Genomic DNA, 21,571 nt, shown 5'->3' with positions numbered 1-21,571 from the left:
GTTAGTGGTGGGTGGGTGGGACATAAGAACAGGTGTGAGGTGGGAAGGATGCTCTCATAACACACACACACACACACACACACACACACACACACACACACACACACACACACACACACATACACAGAGTGCCCTACCTACAGCCTATAGGTGTGTGTCTACAGGTGCCTCCTCCTGACAAAACCCACAGAGACTGACGGGGGTGGGGGTGGGGTGAAGGAGGTGAGTGTGTGTGGTGGGAGGCGGGTGAGGGAGGTTTCTGGGGATGACCTCACCTCGAGGCCCGGTAATGACGGGCCGGTGATGGTGTGTGAAAGCCGTTCGGGGGGAAGAGGAGGAAGAAGAAGAGGAGGAGGTGGAGGAAGCGCCGCTCGGTGAAGGCGCAGTGCCGCAGAAACCGGACTTCTCTGACCTCTTTAGAGCGCTGGCGGGTGACGGCATCCCTGCCAAGAACCATGATGATCATGATGAGGAGGAGTGGGTCATGGCAGATTTGATTCTTTAAACACTTTTTATGCACCTCCAATGGGGGGAGGAGTTGGGAGGAGGGAGGTGGTGGTTTGGAGTGGGGCTTAGAGATCAGGGGCGGGGCTTGGAGATTGAGTCACAGGCTGCAGGTGTCAGAGAGTTTAGTGTGTCTGAGCCTTTTTTAGGTTTTAGATACCAGCAAAAAATGACAACATGAGTAAAAATGATAAAACAAATAAAATGAAACACTAAAATATAAAAAAGAACATAAAACAAAAGCCTGAAATTTTATAAAAATAATAATATCGACATGAAAAGTGTGCAACGAAATATATAAATAAAAACACAGAAAACCAAATAAAAATGTGAAATTACATTATTTTATTCAGTTTTTTTAAAAACACAAGTTTATCTTTTATAGTTTAAGGAAAGGTTCCTCTGAGTGATGATCTAAAGCCCATCATTTATTTTTATTTCTTTGTGTGTCAGATGGGCCAGCCGGCAGCATTTTTATTCAAACATAAAAAGTCAGTCAGTTTTCTGAGAGACAAGAAACTCAGACATGCTGCTTCTCTTTCCTGTCATGGCTTATTATCAGCACAAACACACGATTGTTCCACAGCTCGGAGACGAGCTGTGAACAGAGGTAACAACACAGACTGTGGTCTACCTGGAGGGGGTGGGGCTTGTAGTGACGGGCAGAGGTGCAGTAGGAGGAGGAAGAGGCAGAGGGGGTTGTTTGTTTGTGAGTGTGATGAAGGACTGAAGAGGTTTTGTCAGGTGGAACTGAGGCTGTTCAGCAATGTCTTCTTCCTCATCCTGTTTCCACATCCATCATCCATCCATCCATCCATCCATCCATCCAATCTATCAGTCATCCATGATTGATCCATCCATCGTCCATCCCTCCATCATTCATTATCCATCCACCCATCAATCATTCATCATCATCCATCCATGATGCATCCACCATTAATCATCCATCATTCATTCAAGATCCATCCATCCATCCATCCATCCATCCATCCGTGATCCATCATTCATCCATCCATCCATCATCAACCCATCCATCATTTGTCATCCATCCATGATTGATCCATCCATGATGCATCCATCATTCATCAATGATGCATCCATCATTCATCAATGATGCATCCATCATTCATCAATCATTATCCATTCATCCATTCCCCATCCATCCATCCTTCATCATCCATCCATCCATGATCCATCGATCCGTCACTGATTATGATTCATTCATTCATCATCCATTTATCCATTATTTAATGTGTCCCAGTTAATAATTTAACCAAACATGTTATTTCAAATAAAAATCTGTAAAACATTACAAAATGAAAATGCAACAACACAATAAAATAAACATAAAAACCCACAACCATTTAATTAAATGTGGAGACCTTTAATGGGTCTCCACAGCAGATCGTCTGCCTCCATCATTCCCAGCATCCTCCTCTCTCACACCAATATGTCCTCCATCACTACATCCATGAACATCCTCTGAGCTCTTCCTCTTCTCTTTCTGCTTGGCAACTCCATCTTCATCCACCTTTGTCCAATACAACACAATCCAGAAACTGTTTGGTCTCTAGATAATATTGCCCTTCATAATTAGGGGTGTGGCCTCTTTGATTGACAGGTGGATGGTGACACAGGTGGCTGTAGCCGCTAGCTGTCTGCTCGGCTTCACCTGAACTCGACCTCTGGACTGTCATAATGACATCAACTGACCAATAACTTGGCTGCTGTGAGGTTCCTGTACTAGCAGAGCGTCCAAAAAGGCGGAGCTCCAGGACTGCTGAGTGAAATTCAAGGGTTTTGATGTTACTGATTAGCAGTAAGTTAGAGCTCCACCCTCTCATCCAGCAGCCATTAGGCTGCCTCACACTTCAAACCAGTTTGAGTTACCTTCCATCTTTAATATACAATCTGTGGTTAGTTTTGGTCATTTATCAGATTCAAACGTCTCCTGATACACACACTAACAACACCTTTACTCGTTACCATGTCACATATTCACATTCAACACACACACACACACACAAACACACACACACTCGCACACAGACACAAACTGTCCTGCTGTCCATCCAGCTGGTTTTCTCGTCCACAAACTAAACAAAATCGACCAATAAACAAAGTGCCACAGTGACATCATCAGCATGCTGCCAGGTGAGTGGAGTTAGGGTTGGGTGGAGTGCGGTGGGGAGGTGAAGGAGGTTGAGGGGGGCACGAGACGGAAACTCAGACAAAAAGGAGGAGAAGGAGGAGGAGGCGGTTTCACAGACATGTAGACAGGAAGTGAGGAGGCGTGTTGACGTCTTTACCTTGTCGGGAGATGAAAGAGCTAGCTAGAGAGCCACGCAGCTTATATCCAGCTTTCCAACGCAAGACGGAGGAAAGGAAGAAAAGAAACGGAAAGGAAAAGTAGCATGAATACACCGGCCGAGAGTGGAAGAGGAGACAGGAAGAGGAAGGAACTCACAAATATAATCAGTGTATGCATGTGTGTTTAAGAACATGGTTACCAAAATAAAACTACAAAATCTCTGAGTCTGCAAAAATGAAAGTAAAAAATAAAATAAACCAAAAATGCACTGAATGCAATGAACTGAATATAATAAATAATAATTGAGAATTAAAGCAATTTTCTATTTTTTCTAACGCAAAAAAAAAAAAAAAAAAAATTTTTTTAAAAGTTTCCTTTGAGACAGCTAACCTGTGATTTCTAATTCAGTATGAACCAGAGTATATTTGCTTCTGTTGTAGCTGTAAACCTGCTTTAAAAATAGATTTGATTGTACTGAAATCATAGAAATACTCAACAGAAACCTAAACACCTCTGTAAAATGAATTTATATTAGGAAAGCAGTTTATTCTGCACATATCTTTCTGGACATTTTTGTTCCTTCAAAAGACTGAGAGCAGAGAGAGCGACAGGAAACAGCACAGAGAGAAGAACGACATGCAGCAGATGGTCGCTCGGCTGGGAATTGAACCGGGTACTCGCGGGGGTCTGCTCGAATTTCCAAAATATTATTAAAAAATGTTTTTTAAAGAAATAAAAAAAATGAAACATAGAGAACAGAAAGAAAATTTAAATAGCTTCATAATAGCAATTATAAAAATATAATATTCTTATATTATATATTATATATCTAATATTATTAATAAACATTATATTTGATTGATATTCACATCTTTTAAATGCAAGAATATAATTTTCTATCTAAATATTTTAATAAGTTCAATAACAATTACAGTATAGTTTTAACGAACATTAAAAATAAATAAATGATCATGTAAAATTGAATTCAGAATAAAAACTAAAACATGTAACTGAATAAATTTCCAACCCATTTAACAAAAATAAATAAATCATTCTAACCCATAAAAGCCACGCAAAGAATATCTATAAATATATTTGAAAAACGCAACATTCACTGAAATAAAATATCATAAAAATACTGAATAAAAATGTCAAAATAACGTAAAGACTTTTTGTATTAAAATATATTTTATTTGACTGATATTTGTATATTTATCAAATGCCAGATTATTATTTATATTATATCAAAACATTTGAAATTTAAATGCATAATTTGACTTCTCTATCTAAAAGAAAAATCACCAAAGAAATATTTAAAAATATAAAAATATGACGTAAAAATACAAAGATTAAAGGTAACTAAGGGTAACTAAACAAACTGCCTGACTGTTGAAAAAGTAATTAAAAGTGAAGAATGAATTGAATAATTTATAATAATTATAAGACAAATTAAAAAATATGGATTTCTTCTGAGCTGACAGTTTAATGACATATTAATGCGAATTAAATTTTTCCCCCCTTTCTCGGCTTCGTGAGGCTCACTGAACAGATTTGTGTCTCTGAACTGTTCAGATTCAAACTGAGCTACACGGAGGGATGCTGGAGGTTGCTTCCTGTTTATGTGACAGACTTCCTGTTTGGATCTGATTCTGCAAGTGTGCAGGATCAAACCTGTGACGTCCTCTTTATGAGACAGCAGGCAGTCGAGAGATCACACTCTCTGACGAAACATTAAAAAAAATCACTCTTACACACACACACACACACACACACACACACACACACACACCCCCTGCTGGAAGCACCACCTGCACACTGCACCATGGTAGCATCGCTCCGCTGGGCTGCGTTGGAGCGGCAGGTTAGCTCTGGGATGTGTGATGACGAGAGTCTGCATGGTGGAGGTGGGGGGAGTGTTAGGGCCGGGGTCAGGTGGGGTATTAAGATGGCGGGGCTGTTATTAGAGGAGGCGGCTGGGGTTTCGTTGGGGGTGTGGTTACGTACCTGGCTCCACGTCGTGCCAGCTGCTGGCCTGGCTGCCACTGCCTGGAGACCGACCCTGGCTTGGGTAGTAGGACTCCTCCCCCGGGCTGTCCACGTCCTCCTCCATGCACTTTATCCTCTTGGCAGAGCTGCAGAGAGACAGAGCAGCATTGGTGACTCCTCCCATTATTAACCCCGCTGTTCTCCAGCTCAGAGCTCAAACAGAGAACAGGTGGAGTCCTAAACACCCACACAGACCCCTCTGATTCCTGCTATCAGCTGTTTGAAGTCCCACCCAAACCCGAGACCAGCACATCAGGCTCCCTCCCACACATCCAACTGTTCAATCTCACCTACCTGCCCCTCCCTTATTTCTTTTTTTTTCCACATATTGGTCACACTCACATGTTTCAGATCATCAAATAAAGAGAACCTGAGTAAATGCAGAGTGCAGGTTTTAAATGATGATTTCATTCATTAAGGGAACAAAGCTGTTAGTTTGATGCAGATGTAACGGGACTCAAACCTTCCACAAAGTTCAGCTTCTGTCTTGTCAGTCCACAGAAGATTTCCCAGAAGTCTCGGGAAATCCAGATGTTTGTTTGCAGTTTGCTTTTGTGATCTTCTTGGCCAGCAGTGGTGTTCTCCTTGAACATGGAGGCCATTTTTGCTTTCACTGGAGTCCAGTGCTCGTTTGTTGACATCACTGATTGGCTAACTCCATGTGAACTTTGACAATGTGGTGTTTTATGGTAAAAAGAAAGGAGCAGTGAGGAGGGTTGACATGAGATCAAACCGTATGTGTCCCGTGGACTAAATGACTCTCAGGCATAGACTTACAGCAGCATCTGATGGATGTACACTTGATCTGGCTTTAAAGCCTCACACTGGATAAACCAGAGCAACCCTGACAGGAAGAAAAGGAAGGACAAAGTCTGAATTCATACCTTTCTGTAAGACATAAATTTACATGTCCTCCTTTACCCTCCAAACCCAGCTGTAGTCTTTCTGTACTTGTGCAGTTATTTATGCATTTCACACATTTTCTGTTTGCTTTACTGTAAGGTTTAAGCCTGAAACATGAGAGCAACGACTCACAGGCAGCAGGTTTACACCTCACTGGCCAGATCTGTTTGTTTAACAGGAAGTTAAAACATTAACAGTGTGTGTGTGTGTGTGTGTGTGTGTGTCTGTTGTGTGTGTGTGAGAGAGACCTGCCTGTACACTGAGATGTGTTTGTATGAATGGAGGGTCTTTGACATTAGTAAAGACTTAAATATTTCCATATGGATCTGCTTCACTGCCTCACAGCGATCTGTGTGTGTGTGTGTGTGTGTGTATGTGTGGGGTAATGTGTGTGTGGGAGGTCTCTGGAGATGTGTTTGGAGTCAGAGAGGAGAGAGGGAGAGAGGGTGTAGAAGACAGAGGACACACACACACACACACACACGCACACACACACACTCAGCTAACTGTGTGTGTGTGTGTGTGTGTGCGCTGCAGGGCAGGTATTTCAGCAGACAGACGACTTTTGCGACCGCATCGATTTAAGAGAAGAGGTCAGGGCAAACCCTGCAAGCATATGTGTGTGAGAGGGAGAGTGTGTGTGTGTGTGTGTGTGTGTGTGTGTGTGTGTGTGTTTGTATAGTCATTTGAGTTTAAGCCATCACTGTGAGGATATCAGTGAGTTGTGAGTACCTTCTAAGGGCTGTTTGAGGGGGTCAGGTCAGAACCAATCAGCTGTGTGTGTGTGTGTGTGTGTGTGTGTGTGTGTGTGTGTGTGTGTGTGTGTGCTCTAACATACATTAAGCCACATTAGGAACAAACAGTTAGTGTTCATGCACAGACCAAAGCTGCCGTAGCCTCTACACTCTACACACCCTGCAGGTGAGTTAGTGAAATACTGACAGCCGTCCTATCGTGTCTGTGATACAGCATCCATCCTGTGCACTGCACGAGGGTGTGACCGTCGTCATCCTTGCATCTGTCCATTGCAGTCATTTCATTTCACAAATCCAACCAACTCTTTGTTGTTTGTGTGTCCTCTGAGCACTGTACGGCTGGAACATAAACCATCTGGATTTGAATGTTTGGAATTAAAAAACGAAATTAAGCCATCTCGAGTTCTGGTTTGGGAACATCGGCCAATGATGAAGCGACTTCTCCAGCATCGCTGAAAGGTCAGTCCACGGGCCACTAGGTGGCGCTCACACTCAGCACTGAGGCCTCACCGCTCTGTCCGCTGACAGCTCAACAAAGGTTATTTAAACAGGGCGCAGGTGCTGCGAGTCACTGCACAGACTCTGCGTCCCATTTATTTTATTACAGGTGCTCCATGAAATCTTATAGAATCAGTTTTCTACTTCTTCTATTTTACAAAAGCACTTATTGGATCATTGTTTAGAGTTTTCTATGACGCGCATGTTTCCCTCTTTGAGAAAAACTTTGACCTTAGTCAATCGATTGATTGACTGCAGTCATTAAAACTGATAAAAAGTCACATGAACAACAGGAGGAGGTGCTGAGTGTGCTGGTGTGTACCTGGAGGAGGAGGTGCTGGGCAGTGGTCTCCTCATGGCTCCTGGGCTCATGCTGTAGTAGGAGGAGCTGTCGAGGTCAGCCAGCGAGAAGTTTGGCCCGGTGCCGGCTGCAATGGGCGCTGATGGATGGACAGACAGACAGAGAGTGTCAGTACGGATACGGTGACATTTTTATATAACCAGTGAACACACACACACACACACACACACACACACACACACACACACACACACACACACACACACACACACACACACACACCTGGAGGCTGAACAAGGAGTGTTAAACATGTTGATAAAAATCAGGAGAACAAGCTGTGAAAGCTCCTCACTGACACTTTCAGGTTTCCTTAAAGGAGACAAGAAACTTCCTGCAGTGAAGGAGACTTCATGGGAGTATGGACACTCCAATGAAAGCCTGCTGCGGCAGCAGTTACTGTCTCATAAAGCTGCTGCACACAAGAAAAGAAGACTAAAGCTTCTAATCATCCAAAGTGCACATTTAAAAAGTAAAGCTTGACTCTTATTAAATGTGTTTCCTCCTGCCTGAAGAGATGCTGCAACACAACGCGTCACTGGACATCTGACCGCCCGTCACGCCACAAGCATAACATAAGTTTTATCACGTTCTTCCAGTGACAGGGTTAGGCTATATCCTGGACCTCCTCTCTCCTGGAAACTAGACCAACAGAAACCTCCGTGCTTAATCTGCACTTCTTAAACAAAAACTGTAAAGTGACGGAGAGATGGTGCTGATGGAGGTGAAGGACAAGAGAGGGACACAGCTGCCTTCTTTGGCTTTAAATTCAGCCTCCAATCAGGAACAGAAGATAATTATGTTGAATCAGAGAAGGGAGAGAACAGGTTAACAAGGGCGATGATTGGGACACTACTTGACAAACAGTCCTTTACTGTTCCTGTACTTCAGCAGCGTAGAGGGAAACCGGAGCGGCGCCTGCATTCATTCAATACACATAAATGTCGCTGGGTGGACCAACACTCTGAACGCGTCTTTGAACCATCTGAGCTTCAGTGAAAAATGTGTGATTGCCTGTCAGAAATGGAGGAGGAGCTTATTGACCCCCTCTGAGGACAGCTGATTGGTTCAAAGGACAGGGCCTTGAAAATAAGTTTCACTTATCGTCCCGCTAGATGTCTCGTGTGAATATTCCTGCGTTTCAAACACACAACTGATTAAACAGTCTGACTAACTCCATGTTAAAACACCAATAACCTGGGAGAATATTTTAAGGAGAAATTCTGAGTGACTGTGTGTTTGCATCAGTCACTGGGATTTTCTGGCCGAGCAGAACCAGCAGATTAGCTTCGACATATGATCCTCCTGCAGCTTCCAGGGAACGTTTTCTGAGCTCACCCTGAAGCGCATGATGCAGGGATTGTGTGCGGACAGGTGTTGTTGTTTAACTCCTCGTTAAACACTCCAGTGAGCGCACAGGTGTATGCATTTAAAATTGCCCCACCTGTGTGTGCAGTAGTGGGACTCTGTTCAGCTCAGAGCTGTTAACGTCTCTTCTGACGGTCAGAGGATCGTCAGGATTAATCTGGCGGGCGGATGAATTGGCTCAGGAGGTGATAAAACTACTGCCCTCCTTAAAAAAAGACAAAAATGAGTCGCTTTTATAAACGAGACTAAAAAAAAAGGGAAAAACTTTATTTAAAGTCTGCCGCTGCTCCCAACAAACAGCCTGACGAGCAGCCGAGCACCGCTTGTCTCTGTTTACATATTCAATATTAGCTCACAACAGGAGTTTATGTCATCATTGTATATGAGAGCAGTTAGCACGCAACATTAGCATCTACCAACAACAACAAGCTGTGGCCCTCTTCCTCTCTGATCTGTTCATGTTCTGCTGCCCCCCTCCATCCTATTCTCAGGGGACAGAAGCTCTTCCACAAAGCCCTGCGAGGCTCTCCGTGTTAAAGGAGGGAGGGAGCGATCCGGCTCTTTGTTGTCAAATGCTTCAATTTGAAAATCCTGCTGAACAAAGGCAGCAATCAGCTTCAAAACCGGACATCCATCTACCCCCTCGCCTCCAGCCCCCCCGCCACACCCTCATCCCTACTCTTCATCGTTTTATTGACAGATAGCATGATGGTGTGATGGGATGAAAGGAGGAGGAGGAGGGAGGGGGAGGACTGACAGGACCTGGTGGGGAGTTTTCTGCTGAGCTCAGCACCGTGATCTTGCTCCACCTATCTATCACTCTCTCTCTCTCTGCCCTGCAGAGATAGGGCTGACCTGAGACACGCACACATGCACACACACACCCACACATATACACAGACAGACCCACACACACAGACACACAGAGAGTTGGTCATTCGTGTGTGGACGTTTTAAACTCCTTTCCCACGGGAGCAGGAAGTAAAAACAAAGATAATTTAAAAACTGAAAAATGAAGAACATACAAGTTTCCTGTGACTGCCACGGCTCGTAACGAACAGTCGACCTGTTCTGTGTTTTTACGTCTGAGGACAAGTAAACTTACCCTGTAATTTAATAATTGTAGTCCACTTTTTTATGACTCCAGTTCTGGACGGGAACCTCTTGTTCACTTCTCCTCTGAGGTTTCACAAACTCATAAAGAGCGTGAAGCTTTCAGTGAAGCCAGTCTTGAGTCGAAAAAGGCAAAGCTACCAAATCATGTGGAGAGTGACTTAACTGTAAAAGAACTACTCATCCCATAATGCACTGCAAATCCCAAACTCCCCTATAGACTCAATTCTTTTCGTTATCGCAGTCTTGATGAAAACCTTGAGAACCTGTTATATTGTACACCACTTTGTTCACTTGCTTTCTGAAGCTTCGCGCTCACTAAGCTAACTCATGTTTAGACATTTTAAACATCTCCATGGTAACATGGAGATCGCCACCAATCAAAGATGTTAAAACAGCCATCATAAGCAAGTCCTAGACTCCTTGACTAGTTGCATAAACTGTTAAAAATAATGGATAAGTCCTTGTGATAGTAGTAAACCTAACTGGTCTCTCAGATGGCCGCCCCTCACTGAGCCCGGCTCTGCCAGAGGTTTTTTCCTGCTAAAAGGGAGTTTTTCCTTCCAGCTGTCTCCCAGTGCTTGCTTATAGGGGGTTGTCTGTTGTTGGGGTTTCTCTGTATCATTGTAGGATATTTACCCTACAATATAAAGTGCCGTGAGGTGACTGTTGTTGGTGCAATATAAATAAAGCTGAACTGAACTGAAACTGTCCAAAGTGGTAAAAATAAAGATAATCAGTAGACACAAAGTACGGTGTGCCATCTAATATTAAGAAATTCAGTGAAAAGCTGATTTTTTCTAGAGAGATAAGAGATAAGGATATAAAAGCAGCCAATCATGGATAATCTGCTGCATGTGCTCACTGAGGCTGTGGGTGAACCTCTGAGATGTTAATGGTTAATCATAAATGAGATGACAGCTGAAACATGGTGTTGATGGGCTCCGTCTGAGAGGCACTGCTGCACTGACGTGTGCAGCCTGTGGAGGGCGCTGGCAGCACTCTGCAGCTGCTCCTGGTTGATTTGTATCCTTGCTGATTAGATTTCTGGCAGTAATGAAGCTGCTCTGTGTTTACTTCTTGCATTTGAATGCCGGGGGCCGGTGCTCTGCTGTCTGGACGTCTGCCAGCCGGAGCTTCGGCTCGTCTTCGCTGTATTAATGATGCTTTCAGGTCACTCGCCATACAGTGGTTACTACTGTAACCCCCCTTTAAAGCACATCTTCATCGTGTTTCTGCGAGAACTCGCAAAGGCACCTCTTTGATCGCTTACAGCTGTTCCCTTTGTTTTATTGTTCCAATGCACACTTTCATTATTATGATTATTATTGTGATTATTATTAAAATTGTCAAACATCTTTGTGTCGTTTGTGCCACGGTGCCCATCTGCTGCTGGCACACCACCAGGTGTGTGTGGCAGAGGGCAGGGGAGGGAGGAGGAGGAGTCTGAAGCATGCAGGCCCCCAGGTTTATTCATCTTTCATCCTGTGTGTGTGTGTGTGTGTGTGTGTGTGTGTGTGTGTGGGTGTGTGTGTGTGTGTGTGCGTGCGTGAGCGCGATAGCGATAGCGAGACAGACGAAGGTACGAGAAGGTGCCAAGTGGGTCATCTGCCTTCTTATCTATTTGAGTGTTTGTGTGTTTGCACTGTGTGTGTGTGAAGCCATCATATCAGCTGTAATCCCCAACATCCTTACGTCTAATATCAGCTCTCCTGACACACTGGCAGGAAGTTTGTGTGTGTGTGTTTTCATGAAATCTGTTTCAGTGCCAAGGTGCACTGCTGGCACTCCACTCATGCATCTGTGTGTGTGAGTGTGTGTGAGAGAGCTGGTTACAAGTGTCTAAAAACATCAAAGAGTGAGCTGCAGCTCCTTTTACAGCCTGTGCTACACCCACGTGCCAGTTTACTAGGCACAATTAATAACTGGAACACCCATTGTTTAATCGATTCACTTAAAAAGATCCCCTGACTATGAAAATGTAGAGATCGTATCATTTTAACACAAATATCAGAGTTTTAAATCTAATATGTAAAGAAACATATCTGTCTTTGTTTCTACCAGGTTTGAGAAGTCCCTTCACCTGCAGTAATTTAACAGATTGCCATACACAATCATGCTTGAATTACCTTTCAAATCTTAAACTTACAGTGTGTAACATTTTTCACCACTAGATGTCAGTAGATTACAGATTGCAGTCAACTGAGTTCTGTTTTCTTACACTGCCCAATTGACCCTGTGCACGAGAAAATGCTAACTTCCTGGTTTGAGACCGGATGTGGGGTTGTACATTTCCGGTAGCTTTACTTTGCGGTCAATCGCTACTGCGAAGATATGCTCCAAAATCATGTCCAAAACTCGAAAACGGAAAGATCGCGTTAAGTTACAAAGAGCAGAAGGTGGGAACACTCATCACTGTTGTGTCATAAAAAATCTAACGATCAATTTTGACGTTTAAAGAGTTTAGATCGATCAGTTGTTTACATCACTCAAAACAAGCAGAACTGCATTACAAAATCAGAAGACACATCGTCCACCTTCAGAAGCACATCTCTGTATAGTGACTGGTCTTATGATTTAAACAGGCAAATGTTCAGCATTCAAACTACAGGTGAAGAATAGTCAAACCAGATGTTTCCCCGTTATGTCGATATCAGCTAGTCAAGTACACACCTACACAGCATGTTAACAAACCGTGAACAAAAGCCACACAAAAAATGAATGATTGCTGGTAAGGGTTTCTATACATTAGTATTTACGAAGGGTATGTTGTGACTTGCCTTCAAAATTACAGTGGTCCCTCGCTATAACGCGGTTCACTTTCACCTCGCTGTTTGGCGGATTTTTTAGTGCAAGTTTGCATGCTTTTTTTTTTTTTTTTTTTACACATCACATTGTGTCCTGCGTCCTGATCGCTGCAGACGATCTCCTCCGTGACGTCTCTCCTGTTCAGTACACAATCGCCGCATCGATCGCTAGCAGTGTGACTCTGAAGTGCAGTACTGTATGTCGACGAAACGTTTTGCACCGTCAAAAAAATAAAATTGGCTAGTTGATTTCACCTATCGCTGGTTATTTTTAGAACATAACACCCGCGATAAACGAGGGACCGCTGTTTACAGATACTGAGAAATATAACATTTGAATCCCTTTTCTCTTTTGTGAAAAAGAGAGGCGCTGGGGAAAAAATATCGACAAGTCGATGAACATCATTTACAGATATATTGGGTAAATGCCCAAGACATCTATAGAAATGTAAATCGCCGCTTGATTCATTCATTTGCTTAACTTGTTTTGGACCGTAAACAGGGCGCGAATAGGACACCGGAAACAAAGCTCCCCACAGGAGTTTCCGCACCGGAAGTAGCATATGCTAACGTGCACATAGTCAATTCAAGTGCATAATTCTAGCTATGGTAGCTGCTGTAGGACAAACATGCTAACATGTCAGCTAACAGAGATCAAAAACATTTTGAGTTTACCCCATAACAGCCGCGCCTAGATGGATCTCCCCCAGAATTTTCTGTGGAACGCTGTTAGTCCACTGTTTATTTAGCTACTCTTAGCCTTAAGTTAGCTGTAGTTAGCCTTAGTTAGGTACTGTTAGCTTGTGTTAGCCTTAAGCCCCTTTGCTATTAGTACCTACTTGGATCGACTTGGCACGGTTCACAACAGTTATCAGGGTTTTCCATTAGGTCATAGTACCTGGTACCAAGTGCTTTTTTAGTACCTGCCCGACCAGGGTTCTGAGTCAGTACTAAAATGTAACATCGTCAGACTGCATGCCACTGATTAGCTGGACAGTAGCGTCACTCGATAGCTGTGTCCCAAAACGTCGGCTGCATCCTCCGGAGGCCGCATTTGAAGGCCGATTACGTCACAGCCAGGCGACGAAGGCTGTCCCAATTCGTCGACTCCTTCAAATGCGGCCGACAAATGTGTCCTTCATTTCCCCGAATTTGAAGGATGGGTCGGGTGTGTCCTTCGTGGCCCACCATATCCCAGAATTCATAGCGCGGCCCAGCCAAATTTCAGCTGCCAACAATGGCGGCCGCTACTAAGTTTTAAAATTAGTCTTATCAATCTTTCTGGGTCACAAAATAAACCTTTAACATATTTTCAGGCGAGAAAGTAGCTGTGTAAATTACAAATATCTGCTTGGTTTATGAAGACATCGTATATTTGCAAAAGTGTGCCGATGTTTTCGGAGACCTCTGTTACACACCTGCTGGATAGCAAGCCGGGGGTTCAATGGTCACTCCAGCCGGCGAGAGCAGCGGACTCCCGGCTTTATCGTTTTCAGACCCCCGCTCTTTCGCTACTCAGGTTAAACATGATATATAAGTCACTCGGATAACTTAAAAATGTAATTGTTTGGCTTTTTTCGGTGTTTTATTTGTTCCGGAGTAAATCGGTTTGGCTGAGATCAAAGTTATTAGATTATTAGATTAAATAAAACTTTATTAATCCATCGGGTGGGTTCCTCCAGGATTTTCACACAGCTGAATAAACGTCAAACAGAAAACTGATTAAACAGAAGTGTGAGACGGTATTTTAGATAGCAAGGAGCAAACGGCCGAGTTTATTAAACTCCACCGACACAGTGGTGACGCAAATCTGAAGGCTAGACCGTCCCATTTCACAGCCTCGCTCTTCCGGCCTTCTCGGTCTTCGAAGGACCCGGCCCACATAGACTGCGAAGGCCGGGTCCTCCGAAGGATGCAGCCGACGTTTTGGGACACAGCTGATGAGTCATGAGAGCGTCATGTTGACAAAAATAAAACCACCCTTTTTTGAAACTCGCCAACGAAGGAAACGGTTACAAAAAACAACACCGTGTTCCCCGAGTCTGACAAAAAGCCACAGAAAGAGCAGCAGGTATATTCTTGCCTCGACGTCCACCTTTTTTGTAGCGATCATGTCGTATATTAATTACGTTGCGGGATGCTTGGATGCGTTGCTATGACGACAACCACGCACGTTAAGTAGTACCAGATTGTAATGGAAAACCAGTTGACCCGAGCGGCGATCCGTGGTGAGTATATCCGAGTAGGTATTAATGGAAAAGGGGCTTTAGTTAACTGTTAATAGCCTCGGTAAGCTGCTGTTGGCCTCTGTTAGCTACTGTTATGGTCATAATGAAACTGTCTTTGAAGTGGATCTAACATTGTTGGACTCTTAGTGATTAAACTCTCATACAATATAAGAATGTAATCAAACTGTTTGTCAGAGGGAAAGTGTGATTTTTAGGAAACTTGAGGCTAACATTAGCTGGTATGTGTATATGAGTACAGTAATATTTGTTTCTAATAAATAACCCTTAAAGAACTATTAACTAGACCTAGCAATTTTATGCTGATCCCTCATGTCAGCAACCAGCAGTTCTTATTTCCTGAGGAGCACTGCTTTGGTTAAATTCTGACCGGTAGGAATTCTGGTGACAGACGGACGCCTCACTGTTGTCAGTTCAACAAGCACAACAAACACAAGTTACTGTCCACAAACTTATGGCCCTCATAAACGTAGCTGTAATGTCTCGCTCAGGTGAGGTTTGTACAGAGCAGCAGAAACAGACTGCGAGGGAGAGGACGGAGGGAGGAAGAAAGAGAGGAGGAATATGAGCAAAGAAAAAAAAGAAAGCGGAGGATCAGAGGAAGAACGACAGGAAGAGAGAGTGAGAGTTTAATGACACATCGCAGAGAGAGAGAGGAAGGAGAAGTCAGGAATACACTGAAGTGACCAATTACATGTGACCGCGGCCGCTACACTAACCTGCCCGCTCGCTCGCCCGCCCGGCCTCTCTCTCTTTGTGTGCTGCTTTAATAGGATATTGATCGACAGAGAGAGATTCGATTGGCCTGCCAGTGAATTGTGTAATGGCTGCACAACGCCAAGGTCACCCGCTGTGTGTGTGCGTGCGCGCTCTGTTCAATACCCCACCAGCCCCCCCTCCACCACAACCACATCTCATCTTCTGGTGAGCTATAGGCTTCAGTCACCCCTGCAGACCCCCGCGTGTGTGTGTGTGTGTGTTTGTGTGTGTGTTCACTCCATTTAAAGAAGAGCCACACCAGAAATGATTCTTCATATAATCACAAAGAGTGCTGTGGGGTGATGATGATGCAGGTGAAGCTTCAAGTAAGGTTCTGTCTATTGCCATGCCGGTGTTTGGAGTTCTTTCCTTGTTTTTAATCTTTGGACTGTTTCTTGGACTTTGTCTTTTTCCTGTGCTTCATTCTCACTGTTTTTCACACTGCCTGTCACATTACGCGTTTAGATTTTCTTCAGGCTCCTGGTTTCCTGGTCTCAGGTCTTCCTGAGACTTCCCCCTCAGCACGCAGGAACCAGAAGAAGTTTGTGATCTTTTCTTTAGCATCAAACGGAGACTCCCAGTGCTACTTCTGCACCATGTCCTACCACTGGGAACACTTTCATTGAAATACATACTAAAGTTATCCTCCTGCTAACACACACACTGAAGCGATCAGGTGACCTTTGGCGGCAAATCGTAATTTCTGCTTCCTGTAATCTTCCACCTCATCCGAACATGCTGGAGTCTGAATTTGATCCTGCATGATGCAGATGTTCCCCTGTTGTCACTCCCTGCACAGCTGCTTATTTGAATGAAGAAATGCATGAATTCTTTTTATGCTCTTAAAGGGGAACGCTTAGGAGAACGAGGGCCGCAGCGAGAATCTGCCGACGTCAGCTGAGTTTTACACTGAAATAAAGGTGTCCTTCCAGGTTTGCTTCAGCATCATACATATGTTCTTTGGCCACAGTACGGTGGCCCTGAGAGCTCAAAACATCACAAATATATAACTACAGGAAATTATGACAACAGCTTCATCAAGAGGAACATAAAAAGCTGTAGAGTTCGGACTCACGAGGTGAACGTTAACATAAATCAGCAGAAACTTCTACATGAATTCGCTTCGACTGAGGAGGAACCTGAGGATGGAGCGCTTCCTTCAGGTTCCACTGTACTCTGAGACATTTACAGGTTTCATCAGGCTGGATCAATTTTTCTACAGAAATCACTAACACAAATGTATAACTTTTGGCTGTATGAATAAAATGTACTGAGATGTACTGAGAATAACATGTGTGTATTGTATTAATATAAAAGGAGATGAGGTGAAAAACATTTTTCAGCTTTGTCTACATTTAATATTTCTAATGTGAGCAAAGTGAGGAGTAAGAAAATAGTCTGTGGCAGCAGAGCCGAGCTGCTTTAATGCTGCTGCAACACACACACACACACACACACACACACACACACACACACACACACACACACACACACACACACACACACACACACACTCTCTATAAGTACAGTATATATTCATATACTTACACACACAGACACATTCAGACAGACACAAATGTATTCACAAACACACACACCCTTTCGCTCTCTGTCTGTGTGTGTGTGTGTGCAGGCGCGTGCTTTGTGTTGGTCAGCAGATTTGCAGCGATGCGGCTCTGGAAGAATCACTTATGGATTAGAGTGCAGGAGAGTCCACAGTGTGTGTGTGTGTGTGTGTGTGTGCGCAATAGGCATTTCAGGTTATCAGTTAAAAGCTAATGTACTTGAATAGTGTGTGTGTGTGTGTGTGTGTGTGTGTGTGTGTGTGTGTGTGTGTGTGTGTGTGTGTGTGTGAATACATGTTCATTCAGCCTGAGAGAGACTTCATTTATAATACAGCCGAGTAGAAAAAGTTTGTCAGTAAGAACAAAAAAAAAAAGTAAACGTAATAAAGTTATTTCTATAAAAAGCAAATAATGGAGTGAAACAAGAACATCTGGAGGTAGAATTCAAAATTAAAGGATAAAAATGAGAAATCTCATTGTTCTTCATATTTTTCCAAGTTTCAGCTTCACGTTGAGTAAAATTGCAACGCTTTCCTTAGGGCGATGGTAAAAGTAACTGGAGCGAAGTAGTAGCCAGGGCTGACGGTCTAACCTCAGCTTATATTGAGGAGCATTATAATGATCTCAACGCTGATAGGACGCTGCTTCCATCTGCCCAGAGAAAAAAATCATCTCAGGTAAACCAGGGCCATCACACGTGACCCCTCGCACCCCGCCCACCACCTGCTTGACCCACTAGTCGATCAGGTCCCACACCTCCACACTCACTAACAGCTTCTTCCCCTGGGCCATTCAGACTGTTAACAAACACTACCCCCCACACCCCACCCCACCCCAGCCTGCCCGCCCACCCAACAATCTGCGCCATGGTCTGAGTTAGGACTGGGCGATATGGCCCAAAATTCATATCTCGATATTCTTTAGCTGGATGGCGATATATACGATATATATCTCGATATTTTTTCAAAGCCATAAAGTAAGAACAAAAAGAGAGTTCTTTTTCAAAGCTGTGTCCCAGATCTCACACAGGCACTTTTATTAACATACAGCGTAGATGTACATGAATAGATTACTCAGAAATAAATTATCAGCATTTATTAAATAATAATGCTCCATAAATAAAAGAAAACAATGTTGTTTTTGTGCATAACAAAAAGCTCACAATTGTGCAGTCAAAATGTAAACTAAAAAGACGCTGAGCATAATAACAAAGACAGATTTCGAGGCTGCTCTGTTCCCAAGTTCTACTGCGTGACTGACAGCCTTGAGTTTGAAATCCACTTCATAACCATGTCTCTTAACAGGTGCCATTTGTGGTTCTTATACACACATTGTGGTCCTTATAGTATTACGTTGAAGCAGAGTACGTATTACTCCGCGAGGCTCCTGACTACAGTAGCCATAATGCTCCAACAACCCATCAAGTTGTGCGGCTTCGTAGCTTACCAAAGTCGTACTAAAACATTTTTAAGAGGTTTCTGAGCGCCGTGTACCACATGAAATCAGTTCGCGGTCAGTAAGCACAACCAGAATTCATACATAAGGTGCACTGTCGATTTTTGAGAAAATGAAAGGATTTTAGTGTAAGGTTATAGTCCCAAAAATACAGTATACGAGTTTTGTAAGGTGGTTTGTTTCAGGGCAGGAGGCTGGGAGACTTCGCGGTCTGGGATACAGCACGCAGTTTCACACACTCTTCATTTTGCACTTTATGGTGCTGCTGTAAATGGTGAAAATACTAGTAGTGCTAGCTGCATGGCGTCAACACATTAACGAGCTAACCGCTAACGCTAACCGCAATGCTAACGCGTCGATGCCGTGTAGCCCCACGCACGGGGCGATCCGCGGTAACTCGTTAATTTGCCGCATTAATGCAGTTACAGCGTTAAGGTCATTTTAACGAGAGTAACGCTGACAGCACTAAAATAGTAATCTCCAAATGTTTTCTTTTTACCGACCAGGTCCTCTTTGATAGCTGCCGTGTCCATCTTGTCGTTGCCTGCAGGTGAAGCGATGGAGGGGGAGGAGTTGTGTTCAGTGAAGGAGAGAGGCGAGGCAGAGTAGCGTTGCGTAGAGACAAAAGTGGATGAAAGAGGCGTTATAATTATACTTGCGGTTCCACAAGTATAATTATAACGTAACATAGACTATATCGATATAAACGATATTATCACATCTCATATCTCGTATAAAAATATATCGATATATTTAAAAACTCGATATATCGCCCAGTCCTAGGCTGAGTAACCCTCATCACTCAGGACACTCACACATGGACTCTAAGAAGTCCTTTTTTTCTTTGCACTGCTTCCGAGCACTTTGTCCTCTATTGTGTGCCTTTCTCTTATTTTTGTTATTTATTTCTTTTATACGCTTTATATTTTATTCCGGCAAAGTCGGTGTGAAGCACCCACAACTTCGTTGTACATGTACAATGACAGTAAAGGCCTTTTCTCTTCTCTTCTATCATCTACTGTTCTGAAGGAACCAGTTCTCCTGCCAAATGTGCTGACAGGTGTCACGTGAAATTTAAAATTCAGTTTCTCATCCATCCAAAGCAACACTGAAGACCACAATGTACAGCACCACTGAACAGTAAAGGACAGTGTTGTCAGCATAGAGGTGTAGTTTACAGCATGATTTGCAAAAGTCTGCCCACAGGCTGCCTCACTTTTGCTCTCAGCGTCTATTTTCTGAACAACTCCAATTAGCCTGAGCTCAAAGTGCTCAGAGCAAACATCTTCTGAACACCACTGCACTCACGGCGCTATCAGCTCAAAATAGTTCTATGGCTTCTCAATCAAATCAAAAAAGGGGTGGCACTTAAAAAAACACCACTTGGCACTTTCAGGGCAGAAACACAGACCCTGAAGAAGACACGGAAAGCCAAAGACATCAGCAGCAATGCAACACCAAAAACCACCATCATTCTATAAATTGCGTGTTTCTGTGTGGAGGAACATGTTACTCTTCTACAACTGTATTTCCGTGAAGCATCACAACCACAGCCCTCGTGTTTATTGTGTTAAAGCACTTTAATGAAGTCCAGTGTGTGAACAGGAGTCTGTGCAGGCTGCAGTCATTTTAATCGTTACCTGACATTACAGCTCATTTCAGGGACACGCTGCACACAGCAACATGTGTTTGTGTACTTGAAAGACTAAGTCCAGCCTCGGTTTTTCCTGCTGAGCAAACCATTTACCAACATCATGATGTTCCTGCTGTATGTAGGATGTTCAGGCTCCATTCAGGCTCCAACACGTACTCGTACATGTGCTTATGTGCTCTGTACCCTCAATAACCTTCCAGATACTGGCCAATCAGAGTACATGGGTTTCAGTTGGATTTGGACATAGCTGAGGAGACTTATTCAGAACTTTGAATCATGCAAAGCTACCCTTGGAGAACAAAAAGTTTAACAGACTTCACTGATGCTTTTAATTTGAAAGAATGCCTTATATTTCAGTGTCATTAAGTGAGTGTGAGATAGCAGCTGCATGTGAGTATCTGATCAAGCAGGGATAACTGTGTGTGTGTGTGTGTGATCGATGGCTCTTTGATCGGGGGTCTGTGTGTGTGCTGACAGGCACTTTACATCGCCTATTGTTAGCGGTGGGCGATCGACAGACTCATATAGATCCCACTGCGCTCTCTGTCACTCTCTCTCTCTCTCTCTCTCTCCTGCATGTCGGCACTTTTTAAAGGTCATGTCCCCCCGCCTCTCTCTCTCACTTGTCCTTTCTGTCCATCGCACACCCATCTTACCCCTCCCCTCTCTCTCCTCCACCCTGCGGTCTCTCGATCGCCCGCCTGTCGCTCATATTTCCTTATAATTAGAGTTGAGTTGGAGCGGCTGCTGATTGGCAGCAGATCCTGGATCTGAAGAGTTTTAATATCAACTGGGGCTGTAACGATTCATTGAGTAATTCAGATAACTCGATTATAAGAAATCCTCGTTTAATGCACAGCTCTGCAGCACTCACTCATAGACCTGCAGTAGAAACGCATTTAGGAGCAGCGTGTGGATAAAAAGTCTGACCACATTCAGCCCACGCAGTCCTGATGATGCTGGGACAGTTTAACACGGAGGCGGAGACTGTTTGCACAAGAGGCGGAGCCACAACAGTACAGTGAAAAAACTTGTTTGTATGGCCCAAAGCAGTAGATGTTCCCGTGATCACCATTAAAACCTTTACTGGGAAACAGCGAGCGGGAGTCCTTCATCAAAGCAGCTGATCGACAAACTACCACAAGAAGAAAAGGAAGTTTGTAGCTGCTCTGCCCAACGCTGTTTGTTCTACACAGAGAAAAATCTGCAGATGAATTGTTATTATTAAT

General features: G+C 43.6%; 1 protein-coding gene across 10 annotated transcripts in view; it reads right to left on the bottom strand.

The window, feature by feature from the left end:
- The window catches only part of nfia (nuclear factor I/A), a 149,336-nt gene that overhangs the window by 15,821 nt on the left and 111,944 nt on the right, over positions 1-21,571 (bottom strand). For 6 of the 10 annotated variants that reach the window (XM_063465958.1, XM_063465959.1, XM_063465961.1 and 3 more), the window contains exons 5-8: positions 7,340-7,457; positions 4,820-4,947; positions 2,814-2,864; positions 276-443 (exon numbers count right to left, since the gene is read on the bottom strand). In XM_063465958.1, the coding sequence (XP_063322028.1) occupies positions 276-443; positions 2,814-2,864; positions 4,820-4,947; positions 7,340-7,457 (465 nt within the window). The remainder of the gene's footprint in view (positions 1-275; positions 444-2,813; positions 2,865-4,819; positions 4,948-7,339; positions 7,458-21,571) is intronic. The other 4 variants (XM_063465963.1, XM_063465966.1, XM_063465960.1 and 1 more) reach the window with 3 other exon arrangements.

The sequence above is a fragment of the Pelmatolapia mariae genome, linkage group LG23 (assembly GCF_036321145.2).
Source record: "Pelmatolapia mariae isolate MD_Pm_ZW linkage group LG23, Pm_UMD_F_2, whole genome shotgun sequence".
Classification (NCBI taxonomy): Eukaryota; Metazoa; Chordata; class Actinopteri; order Cichliformes; family Cichlidae; genus Pelmatolapia; species Pelmatolapia mariae.
The sequence above is the reverse complement of the archived record's forward strand: the minus strand, read 5'-3'. Positions and strand labels throughout refer to the sequence as shown.